We start from the raw sequence: 15,298 nt of genomic DNA on the forward strand, positions 1-15,298 counted from the left end.
GGCCCTTTTACACAGTCTGTGGATTGTTTTCATCCTTCTGACTTTCTTTTTCTTAATTTCTCCATTACTTTGTATCACTTTGTAGACAATATTTTTGTAGACTTGTACAATTGTTTTTGGGATGAGCTTATTATGGCCCTTTATTTAATGCTTGGGAATATCCCCATCCTACTTCTATTAAGCCTTTGTCAGTGTGTTCCCAGTTTGCAAACTCCACTTCATTCCTTCATGCTCCGTTTTTAGAGATTTAAAGTACTGTATAAATAACAAATGGTATATTAATCCCTAGTGTTGCATGTATTCCATTTATTTTGTCCCAGCTATTTTTAAAGATTAGATCAATTAGAGTGTCTTCCTCTTAACAAAGGTTAGGCAGCATTTACTGTACCTGCAATCTTTCACTCTCTAGCTTGCAGGATTTTCCTGTTACCTCTGTTTGTGGAAAGAAATGGAAACATTCCATCCACCTATTTTCTAACCACTTTATCCAGTACAGGGCTGTGTAGGAGCCAGAGCCTGTCCCAGCAAGCAAAAGACACAAGGCAGGATACACCCTGAATGGGACGCCAGTCCATCGCAGGGCACACAGAGACGTAAACACAGATCCGCAGACCCTCACGCCTGGGCCAAATTTTCCCAGAAACCAATTAACCCTCCAGAACATGCAAACTCCATGCAGCTGGCACTCCAGAAATCGAACTCAGGGCCTCAGAGCTGCAAGACAACAATGCTAACCACTGAGCCACTGTGAAACCTCACAATGGAACCCGTTAGGCTTAAAGAATGGTTACAAAAGAGAGGAAGTAATTCAGCCCAGCGAGACTGTTTGGTACTGTATTGTAGGGAACTGACCTCAGGATGATCTCATCCAGCTCTTTATGTCTTCCCTGTCATTCCCCTCCACCTTGTTTCAGGTTCTCCAATGATGTCAGAATTCCCAGGCAATGCAATAGCCCTGAGGTTTTCCTTGCATACCTTATATTTGTAATATTGTGATAAAAACATTCAAGAATCGGCTCACTTAATGTGTTATTTGATTTAAGTTTGTGTGCTTTTCAGAAGACATTTAGCAGTATTCAGAAAATATTTTTACAAAGCTGGAGAGTGCTGTAAATGTCCTGTAAGTGCACTTTCATTTTGTAAAAAAAAGGCAGAAGAATGGAAAAACATTCTGTTGTTCTTTTTTTTTTTTTTACCATTTTGATATTTTTGATGTTTAGTGCCATACAAATTGCTCAAGTGAAACTGTACTTTTGCAGCCATTGTTCATTGCCCATTACAGATTAATGCTCTCTTTGGTATTTGTTGTTTCATGACAGATGGCACTTTCTCTTCTTTTTTGTGCTGTTTTTGTTGAGGCATTGAGAGAGGCCATTTTCTCACTGGGAAGCCTTGTTTCTGAAGGGCTTTCAGAAAAGCTCTGTATTCATCCCAATTGACTGTCCGGGCTACTGAAAAATTCCAGTTGGAGTATCTTGTGGAGCGGTGTTTGCTGTGAATCCAGTCTGAAGTCTGTCAGTACAGTAGTTAGCAAGCAATGGAGAACTATGCCAATAAAGGTTTGAAGGCCGATCCCATCAAACCCAGATGAGAATAAAATAAATAATCGGACAAGCACTTATTATATCATGTGCCATCGCTATGGTGGTACTCAGTGATCCTCTTGGAAGGGGTGGTGTGATCAGTAGTTAAACAGTCCCTGATTGTTGATACATTTCTTTTTTAACCTGCAACTGTCACTCAGTCTCTACATCATTCCTCAAGAATCTTTTATCTTGGCTATATTTGTATTGCTTTGTCGAAAGATATTGTTCTGCCTTTTTCTTTAAACCATAAAACGAGAGCTACCTAACAATGCTTTTGTTAAAAAGGATAGGAGTTTATTTAATGGTATAAGCAGGGGATTTAAAGATTTACAGATTTTCCCAGTGCTTAAATAACATATTTTGGCCTTAAGGTTTTTGATTAATCATAAATCCTTATAAGTGGTAAATAAAAATAAGGCACCAATTTAATTATGATAATGCTTAACTAAGAAAAGGACTTTACAGAAAATATGTATTAAAGTAATAAACAGAGCGAATATAAAAAGGATTTTTCTTTTTTTCATCCGATTAACACATCGTAGAAGATAAATTATAATCACAGTCTGATCTGCTTATAGCACAGAATTTTCTTTCTCTGAAAAGCTTTTTTTTCCCCCTAGATGAAAATTAATTGAACTGGGCACTGACTACTTAGTGTGTATTCTGGCTTAAAGTAATATTACTGTTCCCAGGGATGTGGGTGCTACAGTATACCACGTGTTGCTTTATTTCAATGCTGGGAGGAGGTGCGGTGTGTCCAATGAAATTCTGCATCTCTGACTCAACACAAAAACCTTTGCTCTTCCTGTGTTGGAGAGACTTGTTTTGAAAGCATATCAGTCTCTGTGTTCCCTTTCCTGCTGCTGCTGTCCTCCCCTTTCGTCCTTCTGGTTTTCCAGTCCACCCCATGTTGAACACATGCTTGTGTCTAACAGGGTGAATAATGTAGGTGTCTCTGGTACCTGATCCAATTAATACAGTACTGTTTATATGTGCTTCTCTGGAACGTCATCAGATTTATGCTATATAAATATATGTACATACTGTATGTACTTGTTGTATGTACAGTATGTCTATACTGTATATACTGTAAATGTGTTTGTTCTTTATATACTGTATACTGTATACTGTATATAAGTTTGTCCTTGTAATGTTGAAAGTCATTGAGTACAAAACAAATTCAACTGTTAGTCAGTCATCCACAACAGGAATATATTGCCCAGGGTTTATAGTCCTCTTTGAACTTAATACATTTTTTTGTCTTTTATGGTATAAGTAAATTGATTCATTTGTACACAGTAGGCTTTAGGGAGTTTCTCTGGCTGTTTTGTGTATCAGATCTGCAGTAGATAGTGGAAAGGTACCTTCCTGACATCTGTGGTGCAGTTGTTGGTCCTTTTATGGGATGTCTCTCCCCAACAGCCATGTGCTGGGGTGGGTGTGCCATGAGCAGTGCAGCTGGGGGCTGGGGAGAAGCTACTGTGTGAATCCCTGCACAGCACTGCCCTGGGACTGCAGCCTGTGGTCCTGCCACTACCCCATTTCACCACACAGATAGCTGTGTCTTTGATGCCAAACACTGCACTGATCAAACACCTGTACTGAATCATTGTCTCACTTGCTATGATATACAGTATTTACTTTTCTTTCTATATTTTATTTACAACCCACCATATCTGGCTCGTTTCATTAATTAAGAGTATCAGCTTTGCTAAGAAACAAATTGGCACGGATAGCATTTACAGGAGCTGTTGTGCAGTAGTACCAGAAAACAATAAAACAATGATAAAAACAATAGTAAGTGCTGTACATTATCCATCTACCCCTTTGTTTTATGAGCAGAGCTTTAAAAATAATCTGCCTGTAAGAAATACTGTACTGTATGTATTGGGATTTTAATTTGAAACCTCATCCAATTCTAATGATACATACAGTCTGTGTACAATAAACTAAAAGGTTTTTTTTTAAATCACATTTTTTTTTACAATGGGAAGCAGCTTTGTGTAAATTAAATGGGTTATTCCTAACTTCAGAATTTGTTGAGTGCAGAAGTTCAAATTGGTAACAAAAACCGTTTTCACAGCAAAAGCATTCCCTCGTGTCATTTTTTGCCATTCTTTTGAGAAAGTCAGTTCAAGGTTACTTCTTTAAACACGTATCGGAGTAGCTGCAGTAGCTGTGAATTGGATTTCTAAAAATTTGGCATGCCAAGTTAATAGCAGAGACCAGGGTGTTTCGTGGAGCCCTGAAAGGTCTTCACTTTAGTGCCTCTGGAGGTTTGAACTCATTTTACAGCTGATTAAATGGCTGATACTGTCTGTGCCCCATATCCCTTCATAGTCCCCTCCCCCCAAAAAACCTCCCATCATTTATTGGAAGAGGGATAGGGGGTGATCCCGTCTGCATGTAAACTAATGAACCATTTCTAATGACAACTGGTGTTCCTAGTGACGTGGGTGAATATGTTTTACCCTTTATTCCTGCAGAAATGAAGCCTTAATTTGTCAAGAGTCCAGCCATGGCTTTGAATCATACAAACATGTCTTAATTACGTCAGTGAGAACTAATGGAGTGGCCGATAGTGAAGGTTATTACAATAAATCTGAATTTGTCAGTTTGGTAGGTGTATTGCCTCTGCACCCACACACGCATGTGAGGACTCTGTGGGCTTTGAGTTATTCCAGTGTTTGATTCCTGTGAGGGAACCCAACCCTTTTTTTGCCTCTTCAATCCATATGCAGAAATCAGTTAAAAACTACATCCTTTATACAGTGTAGGAGAGTCATGGAAGAAATAAATCTAAATCTCCTTTTTAACCTTTGAAATTAACACTTCTTTTGAAAGAAAGGAATGAAATATTGAAATCCCCGATCCATAAATTCAAATTGAATCTGGTCTTGCCGAGTAAAAGGCTGAATATAACAGTGACATCTTCGCATTAGGGCTGGTGATTTGGTATTTTGTGTTGCGCATCCACACTGTTTTATGAAGGCTAGAGTTTTTTATGAGCTTTTATTCCAAGAAAGAATAAAAATGGGACTGTGCTTTAATGAAATTGTTCTCCTTCCATAACCCCATCCCATGGAAATAAATACACTTGTGAAAAAAATTCTCCCTGAGCTGTCCAGGAAAAAAAAAAATACTAAAAGAAGAAGCATTAGCAGAGGGGATGTTGTCTCAGGGTGTAAGCTTGTCATCATTAACACAGCAGGTCTTTTCTACAGCCTTCCACGTCTGTGAAAATGCAATATTTTAAAAAGCCTGGTGAATAGGGAAGAGGGAAACATAATGTTTGGCATATAAAAGAGCAAGCAGCATCACCCTGAACAAAGAAAGCCTTTCAGTATTATTATAAGACAACTATGTCAATTTTTCATTTAAAACATGAGTGATTTTATTCCAGATCCAAGCCTACGAGATGCAGCTGTGTATTTCATTAGAAGAAGCACATACACTTTCTGCAAGGAGTTATGTGTTTAATTTGGCCTTTTCCAAGAAGTTTTCTCGCAGGAGAAGAAATAACGAAGATAATTTGTTTACTCCCGCACACATTTCTATTTATTAATTTCATATTCCTTATGCAGTGTACATTTAAAAACACTAATCTTCCTCTGTGATGAATGTTATTTTCTTCTTACAGTAGCTGAATTAATAATATCCCAATAAGACAGCTTCTTTGTTTAACAGAGACGTCCTGCAGAGAGCAGTATCAGTCAGTTCTGTAACATTCCCAGCTATTATACTTTTAGTTCTGAAAAACAAAAAAACATCATAAACAAAGGTCTGGATAGATCAGTTAGGTTTTTCAGTGGGTTGATCATTAAGGCTCCCACACAAACAAGACAAAGTGTGTCTGGATGTGTTTACCTGTGTGTCTGGCCTCTGATTTATCATGACATCCTACAGTACGCGCTCTGCAGACAGCTAGTTTTAATGGTATAGGCTCATATCTCGATTAGTTTGCTCAATTGCTAGCGATCACTGTTGTTGACAGTAAACTTTGAACGTATTAAGACCACATATGGACCAGGACAAGCAAATAATGTTCTTTGTCTGTGTGTGTGCAGTGTATTCTACTGTATATTGTATGTTTTAAATATTTAGCTTTTAAAGATCTCTATAAGGATATATAGTACATAAATGCTACTTTCTGTAAAGAAGAGAAATTAAATACGCCTGACACCGATAACAAGTACTGTACATTGCTGGTAAAGCACTTTTAACAAACGATTAATACTGTACAGTAAGGTTTATAAAGCACGTTACCATATTTAACCATGTCTGTTTATAATATTTAATAATAATGTACTTTCTGTTTAACCAGTGTTTTTGGGAAAGATTATTTACTTATCAGTGTGTTTTAGACAGTGTCTGTAATTCTGCTGTTCCTTTGCTTGTGCCCTAGAATTTCACCCCCAGATTCATAAAGCTTGATTAGTCTGCAGTAAATCCACAGCTGGGAGATTTCCTCCAGCTGCTGGCTAATGACACTACTGTTACTACGACATTGTTCAGACTTGTCCTGGGTGATTTGTGTTCTGTATTTATTCTTCTTCTGTCCTAGCTGAGCATTAAAGAATATAGGTAAGCCATTAAATGTCTTTAAAATAGGTTCCCATTTGCCCTGTGTCATCATGTCTGTTTCCCTCTGCAGGCAGCCTGTTTAAAGATATAGCTATATAATTGCATTTTAAGGCAGGCGGTTATTAACAACAATGTTATGAGGTTGTGAGATTCAGCAGTGTTCCATAAATAGGAGTAATGTTTTAATACACCGTCATGCAGATAACCTCTTAGCAGAACACTTCCACAACCAGGTCTCTAATTTAATAACTTTACTTGGAACAATTAAAGAACTGACAATTATGAATCATAGGCTGTACACAAAAATGGACTTGAGAATCTGCATGCTTGATTACATCTTAATGCCAAGTCTGCTCTCATTCCTCTGCATCTTCACCTCACTTTACTTGTCCTTAGATGAACCCCCAGAAAATTAACTGCCCACCTGATGACAGGCACTACTTGGGTACAAGAGTGAAATGACCATGTACTTGGGTTGAAACAAGTGCTTAGAAGAATATTGTTTTCATGTGCATGTGTCAATACTACTAAAGCTGTACAATAATCACAACACTGTGCTAAGTCTGTGCTTGCATTCCAATTGATCCCTGAAGACACTGCAGGATCTTTGAAGTTTTGACTTGAAAGAGCCTATTTGAATACTCAAGGAAAAGGGTACAGAGTCGCTCTCTAAGCGCTGATCATAGACAGATTAATGAACAAGAACCACAGCATCCACTGTAAGATCAGTGAGAAGTGGCTGCGTTGTTTCTTAGGTATCATATCTGTGAAAAAGCGCTGAAACAGTTCTCATTGTCGTTTACACATTTGTATGCCAGAAGTGTTTGAAATGAGTATTCTAGCTCAAGACTTAAAAACTATAAAGTTTCTTAAAACTTTTGACGTACATGTTTTACATAAAAGACAAAGAAGACTGTTTTATTTTTTTCCTGAACTGAACTCATCTGTATATATATATTCAGTATAGAAAGTACAGTATATTTTGGTAAATCAGAGGCATTGTGCTGGCTGTGAACATTAGTTTTGTTTTATAAATTTATAAATGTGTTTTTTTATGTTCTCCTCTAGTGTCTGCCCAGATCTTAAAGGCCAGCCTGGACACCATGGAACGCCAGATCCAGCGCCTGGAGAATGATATCCAGAATTTCCCCAAGTCGGATGACGAGCAGGATAAGTTTGTGGAAAAGATGTCTATATCCTTTCAGAAATGTAGCTCCTTTGTGTTGTGGTCAGGAAGCCATTCGTGGCTGATGGTATTTTAATGTTCCTATCTTTTGCCTTCCTTCTCTAAATCACAGACAGTTCAGTCCTGAAGCTGTTGATACTGCACTTTCATGCAGTCTTCCCCTGTGGCTCATTGTGTGGGTTCTCTCCCCACAGTGTGTGTTAGCCTAGAGTGGTTTAACAGTCTAACCTACCGCAGGCCTGACTGGAAGCTTCCTTTGGTAAATCAATTCTCATTGTTCTTCCCTCATTTGGATTACAAGTAATTTATACACTTACAGTGAAGGAAAACCATTTGATTATTTGAGCAAATGAATTTCTGGTGAAAAGGGGCACTGTATCTGCAGTGCATATTGGAAATAACTGTGACACCTCTAACTATATTGCGTTCATTAGGGCATGATAGAAGTAATAAGCTGTTTAGATACTGTATGTTATGAAATAAAGGATGACTTGTAACCCAGTTTAAACAAGTTTTGCATAGCAAAGAGAAGCGTGGTGGGGCCATACTAGATATGCAGTGGGGTTTTGCATTATTATTTAATTTAATTAGAATTAGTCATTTATTTGACTGATGCTATTATAAAAAAGGGATTTACATTTGTACTGTACCCTTTTATTATACCTGGTTATTTTATCAGTGCCGTCTGAGTGAAGTACTGTGCTTCAAGGTACTATATCAGTGTCCCACCTGGGATTTGAACCTGTAACTTGCCAGTTACAGGTCCAGAGGACCGAAGTCTTCTTCAAAATGGTGCTCAGGTGACTTGAAGTGGACGAAGTGATGATGCAGGGGGCTCTGTGGGAGAACTGTGTCCTAGAACAGGGTTTGAATATAAGAGAATAATGAGGAAGGGCAAGTTCTGCAGATGTATCATAATGTGGACAGAATTTTCAAGAGTTTCTCAAGGATGAGGTAGACCAAAGAGTTAGGGATTGTCACACCAAGGGTCTTTGCAGAGGAGGAGGCAGAGATATGTTAAGAAAACAAAGAGAGGAAATGAGAACTTAAGAAGGGAATGTAAAGGAAAAAGAAGATGAGATCTAGAGCCTATCAGTGGGGAACATGTTTAATAACAAAGTGAAAAGAAGGGGTCATACCTTGAAATATGTAGTCATGACAAAGAGCTGGGAAAGGAGGAGACTGACATTTCATGATCACTCAGACAAAGGATGCGGGGTCATGTTCGGTTCTCTGGGCCCTAGTTCAGGTGCAGAAGCTACTGTACAGTATGCTGTTGGAGGTCAAGAGAGAGCTGTGAAGGAGCATGGGGTGAGTGAAGTGAGTAAAGATTCCTTGACAAAGAGCAGGAAAGGAAAATGTACTGGAAGAGGGACAAGCTAGGCATGTTCAGTGATGGAGTTCAGTAAAAATAATGTTGCATTGAAAGTATTCATACCACTGTGTTATACTTAGCCTTTCACTAGTTGAAAACATGAAGTTTACCTTAAGTATTTTAGGAGACATCCAATTCCTTTAGAGCTTGTTTTCAATATCTTATGACTTTCCTTCCATTATGAATCACTCCAGGCTTTTGTGTAGCTTTCCATTTCTTCCATGTATTGGATATGGATATTGTTTTTCTGGGATTAAAATGGGCTCATTTACAGTATATTGCAATCTAAAACACATCTTTCTTTACCACAAGAAATGCCCTGGTACCCTCATGAGATGCAATGAAATGTATATTTATCTATGTATATGTCTATTGATGATCACCATCAAGCTTTGTTCCTCTTAGACATAAGGAAACAGAGTTGAGAAAAACATCACTAAAGAAACAAGTAGCCAACTCAAATATACACCTGAGATTGAGAAGAACAGCGACACTTTGATGCTGCACAGCAGCTGTAATTGGCTGCTTTTTCTGGTGTGAGCTAGTACCATTATTACCTAAATTTAAGAATAATTAATTTCAATATGACCTCTCCAGTAATTAAATATAAATATAGAAATAATCCTTATGTTCATTGGTAAGTAATCAGTATTCTTACTTTAATCAACTGTTTACATTTAGGATATATTACCATCTTAGTTTAATGTTTTACATGGTATTAGATAAAGGCACCAAACACAAACAAGCAAGAAATTGTATTACTTGTGAAGTTAAAAAACAAACACAAGAAGGTTAATAAACTCACACCAGTTTTGATTTTCCAAGAACCAAGGCAGGATAAGATCTGTCTTGTTCTTATTAGATACAGTGGAGTTGGCTTTGATTTATGTATTGATTTAACAGACCCATAGAAAACGTGTCCTCAAGTAAGAAAAGAAATAAATAGATGTAGATATACTGAAACAATACCTTTGTTCATTCCCGTCTCATTGTCTCAAGGGGAATGTAAAGCTTCCTCTCCCTTTTGGAGATTCGAAGCCATTTCTTAGTTTGGCTAAACTGGGAATGATGACTGATTTGCCTCTCTGTTGGTAGGGAATCATCCCAGATTTGTTTCAGAAATTGACAAAAATAAAGTGATGAAAGGTTGAAACAAAGATTTTTTGGCACCTTTATTATCAAGTAGTCATGCCTCATTTTTCAGGACTAGCCACTTTGTCCTACGTTTAGGTGACAGTGACGGACGCCCATATCTGGCTCGGTCGAGCTCCACCATCTAGAGTTGATGGAGTTGGCATTGTTGTCTACCCAGAAAGAAGCTGTCAGTTTTCCATTGCCTTTGTGGTGACTGTAATCGATGCAGAGCTCCTGAGAGTGATTGAAATGGGGGAAGGGTGGGTGTGTGGGCAATAATTTTGTCCCACGATCTTTCTCTGGTTCCCCTCTCAGACATTTTTTGTTTGCCCTGTCATTTTGACCTGTGCCTGAACCCTTACAGAAGCATTTAAATGAAGCAACCAATCTTTCCTTCTGTAAGTTAGAATGAATAGGGCAATCTGGAACTCATGGTATTTTGAATGTGTTGGGAATCAATTCAAATGATTGGGCACCATAGATCGTCTTTGGGCCTTCTGAATAAAAGATGATTATGTGTTTACTGTATGTTTGGATGTTATTCAAGCACAAGTCGTTCTGTGCATGCATACAGAAATTGACTTCAGTTTTTGTACTCTTGAGGAGAAGGGAGTTTGTAATTTAATTTTCTTAGATCTGTTTCATACTGTATGTTTAAAATCTGTTTTGTTTATTGTTCTAGGTAGTTGGTAAGAATAAAACAGTAGTTGTCAAGATTAAGATGTGCCTGTAAGAAAGAAAAGAAAAATGATAGTTTATTTAGCTTAGCAGACCGAGACCTACAAATTTTGAAATTCTGCCATTAACATCCCCCAGAAAAATGCTGTGATATACCAACTTGCTGTGAAGTGTTCTGGGATGGTGCATATCATAAAACACATTCTGTTCTAAACGCTTGATTAAGAAACTGTATTTTGAAATTGATATAAAAGTTGCTAAAATATATGGGGTATAGGCTAACAGCAATAGTGCACTTTACTAATCAATTACTATCATTTTTATGTGGTCAGTTTGTGTGACTATGTAACCCATCTCTATCTATCTCTAATTGCTTTCTGATCTTAAAATATTGTCCAACTAGATATGTTTTCCTTTTGTGGTTCCAGTCGGATTTCAGTAAGGTTCAGGTATGCAATGCATTTATTACAGTATTTTTTTGTCTTTTGGAAGTGAAGTCTATAACCATACAGTACCAGTAAGACTTTTTTGCAATTGCTTGTGATATGATAAGTCCTTCTCAAGAAGATTATACTGATCATGTTTCTTCCTATTGGGATAATGCATGCGAATTATTGTAAAGGGTGTTCCTTCAGCAGTTTAGCCAACATTTTTTTACAGAAATAATGGGCTTTTAAATGAAATATGAACCATAACAGACCCTCCGATGTCTTCTGATAGTTGGTCTTATGAGATTTAGAACTTTAGAACAAGCAATGGCACGTACTATATAAGGGAGGAGCTGGGAGAAAGGATAGAGTAGGCACTTGAAGGCCTAATTATGGGATAATGGATTAATTGGTTTGTCCAATCAAGCTGCAGCTACTGCTGGAAATACCATAATTTCCATAATATCCATCTCTTGCTGTTCCCAGTGGTCTGGTAAACACTCAGGGACTCTGTAGCTTCACAAGACACTTAACAAAATGCCCCTCTGCCATTTAGAGTGAATACCCTGTCTTTGGTTGATCCCAGGCTTTGGTTGATATTGGTTCAGAATTACCTTCTGAGTGACTTGGGTTTAAAGTTTTTATTTTGCTGGAAAAAAAAATATTTGGTCGTTCCCGGGGGATCTGAATGGGTTCAGACACAGAATGGGATCTTGCAGTGCCGGAGTATAGGGGCAGGACGTCAAGCTTCGTAATTACCTCTTATGAAATGGTGAGGTGTCTGCTGTTCAGGACAGTGAGAGGCTGGAACTAATCCCTGGAGATGTTGGACCTCTGCCTAGATAGAAGTGCGAAAAGAAAGAAAGCCTTTTCCTGCTGACAGGAAATCTGTATGAACTGAGCACATGACTGATTTTTATAAGTTTCAGCTTGTTCCTTTTCTTTTTTTCCCACCTTTGAATCATGACAGAAAAAATGTAAAAGTAAGCAGATGAGATGTGTATATTTCAGAAACTACAACGAATGTTTATTCTCATTGTTGCTGAAAACCACAGTGTGATTGCAAGGAGATAAGATCAGTGTAATTTTTACATGCTTCTTGGTTTTAAAATGTTGTTATCCTTCTTATTATTATGTTTACTTCGTGGTGCATATGCTCATATTGGTTGTAAAAAACCTAAAGCAATACTGATAACTTTTTGATCTTTTGAAGTCTGTAAATGGAAAGATGGAAAGACAGTTTGTGAATCACGATTTTCCTTGCACCTGGTAAATGAAAAAGATCAAAACAGGTGAAGGAAATGATTGTGAGCTGGAGGGAGATTGGTTGGAAAAGTGACAGGAAACCAGCAGAGAAAGAGGAATGGTCATGATAGCAAAAACAGCTAGGGGAAGGGGAGGCTAGGAAGCAGTGCAATGAGTTACCATGCAAATTTATAATTGACCATTTCATTAAAAAACTGTAGAACGCTTTCAGCCACCATAATAGACATGCATGCTGATTATTTTTCATTTTATGCAAAAATTCATTTCTTGACCTTTTTAATTTGTTACAATTCAAATTTCTCCCCTCTCTGACTTGCATCTTAATTGTATGAAGTGTAGAGTACCGGCTCGCTCTTAGGAAGTGTATGTGTGTGTCAATGTTACGAGCTGAGGAAGGCTGTTTAGGACACTGAAACCCAAATGCATCATCTGTAGCACTGTACGTATCTCAGTGGATAAATTAAGGGCGTCTGCCTTGGTGAGAGCCCGTAGCTTGGAAATGAAAACTGAATGGCTAGTAAATAATTGGAACTCTGTAGTTCATCAGGATTTTAGAGTCAACTCACTAGTGCAGCTGATAAAAAATGAAAAGGAAGATCCCATGGCTCCAGAGCTGCTCCTCCAGGGAGATGTCTTTCCTGGAGTTCAGGATGCCACACTCAGGCTAGGCTGGGGGTCACTGGCTGCAGGCCCTCTTGTGTCCCCTGAGATGGAGGTGGGTAGGTTTTTCAGAGGGATCCTTGGCCTCCAGTGTAAAAGGGACTATTGCAAGACTGGGCGATGTCAATAAATGACATTCTTGCCCTTCATCTAACTCCTGTTTCTTTCCTGATCCCAGGGTGAAAAGAATGCATGATCTTGGCACTGTGTACCTCCGAGGATGAGTATGTCTCTGAGTGTTTCCCTGTCTCCGTAGGGTTCGTCTCAAGATAGAGAGGGCTGGCAGAGGCAGAATGGATTTGAAAACTGTTGCTGGTTTCAAATTGAAGCGGTAAAAGAGAGGGAAAATTATTATTCACATAATAAAGCGAGACAAATGCATAAAAACATGTCTTGCTAATTTTTCTGTGTTCCAGCCAGATTCAGAAGTCTTGTGAAAAACTGTGTTCCAAAAGAGAAAAACAATAACAGCACAAACATCTTATGGAAATGTGACAAAAACAACATACATTACAGGGATCTTGCTCTGTTCAAAGTATTTTTTATTTCTGTCATATTAATATTTTTTATAAGCATTTGCTCTGCTGTACCCATTAAAAACAGTCTAAAAAACTATAAACCTTTAGCAAAATGGCCAGGATAGCACTGCTTTAGACAGAGATATGAATTAACATGAGCACTGACAGAATCTGTAATTGAACAGTAAGCAAATACCTGGATGCTTGAGATAAAATGAGAAAAAAAGATAAATTGAAAAATATAATAAAATGAACTCCTGTCCTTTGCAAATGCTACATTCTCTTTTTTTTCTTTTGGAATAAAAATACCTTTTAGAAATCAGGTGGGAGAGATTATAGCAGGAGCAGCTCCTCCAGTATCAGCTCCTTCACTCCCCCATCCCAATTTCCTTTCAAAAGCTTCTTGGCTTTTTCAAATGCAATTCACTGTTTCCAAAGCAAACTGAGTGGTGAATTAATAATTATTTACTGCACACACAGCCCCCCAAGCCTTTTAATTAACTAGGACTTTTATTTTTAAAAAAGGGAGAGAATGGGATTTATTGAGTGGACTGATAGTTCTGTCCATATCTCTTCTTCCTTTCTGCAGCTACAATGCCTAACCCAATTTTATTCATCTGGTTGCAACTGTCTAGATTACCATTGTTCAGGAACAATAGCCAGGTCTAATTTACCCTGTGTAGCATGAGGCATTAATATTTTAATTAATGAGCTATGAATATATTTCAACAGAGGGTGAGTAAATAATGCTCATGAACAGTCTTTCTGCTGATGACTGTTAATATTGTTGGAGTACAGTGTATCAGGAAAAATATCCAGCAAAATGTGCTCTGCATGCTGGTGTTTTGCATGTTCTGAATGACTGTGATGTTACAACAGGTGTCTGAATGAGGAACAGGATCTGAGTGGAGTGTGGATCTCCACATAATGAATAATCATCTGATGAGTAATTACAAGAATATAAACAATCAAACAACAACAACAACCACAACAACAACGATATAAAAGATTTTATACAGTACCTACTGTAAGGCAGGTGGAGCTAACAAATGTTCCTGAATGGAACTTTCTGACACCCTTTTTGTTGGCTTTGTTTTTACATAATTCACTTCTTGTTTGTGCTGCTCTGACGCATTTTAGAGGCAGCGTGTCCCATAACCCTACTGCATAGAAATGTCACGACTGAACCACCAATTGTCACTGGAGCAGCACAGAAATCTGACTTCCTGGTCCATTGGGAGCTCTGGAAGCTGTATTTGAATTATAACTGTGTGCTGTTTTTGCATATGATAAAAAACCTACTGCAGAAGAAAAAGGAATTCTATTCTATTCTGTAGAATTCTATAGAGGTATGGCATTCACCTAAAGTGACTATAATTTATCTCTTTTTCATTTACTTTAAGAGGTTGAATTTGTTATATTGGACCTGTCCCCCCAAAAGTCTCATCTATAGAGTTTGTTTTAATAGACGCAGAAATGCTGAATTCGTTTAAATGTCTGATTTTCTCAGTTTTCTCCATTTGTATTTGCAACTCTCTCAGGAAGTTGCTCCTGAAATGCCAGGCACATTTTAATGTTAGCAAAAGACACAGAAAGATTATAGACTTTTTGTGAATCAGTCATTTTAAATCTGTCAAAAACAATACCACACCATCTCTCTACTGCCAGTGGTGTCCTCTGCAGGGTTCCATGGGTGAATACATGGTTATACTGTACTGTACATGGAGTATAAGGCCAAATTACAATTTACTGTATAGTGGCTATAGGGAACACAAACATAAATTTAAATCTGAAGTCTATGTGGAAGCACCAGACTTTCTCTAGGTGGATGCAAAGAACCTAAACTAAAACTTAAACTAAAAACACAGCGATCACAAAGCAAA

General features: G+C 37.9%; 1 protein-coding gene across 6 annotated transcripts in view; it reads left to right on the forward strand.

The window, feature by feature from the left end:
• The window catches only part of diaph2 (diaphanous related formin 2), a 498,271-nt gene that overhangs the window by 374,358 nt on the left and 108,615 nt on the right, over positions 1–15,298 (forward strand). For all 6 annotated transcript variants that reach the window (XM_088924957.1, XM_088924960.1, XM_088924961.1 and 3 more), the window contains one exon: positions 7,239–7,363. In XM_088924957.1, the coding sequence (XP_088781083.1) occupies positions 7,239–7,363 (125 nt within the window). The remainder of the gene's footprint in view (positions 1–7,238; positions 7,364–15,298) is intronic.

Source organism: Atractosteus spatula, chromosome 9 (genome assembly GCF_055471065.1).
Source record: "Atractosteus spatula isolate fAtrSpa1 chromosome 9, fAtrSpa1.hap1, whole genome shotgun sequence".
Classification (NCBI taxonomy): Eukaryota; Metazoa; Chordata; class Actinopteri; order Semionotiformes; family Lepisosteidae; genus Atractosteus; species Atractosteus spatula.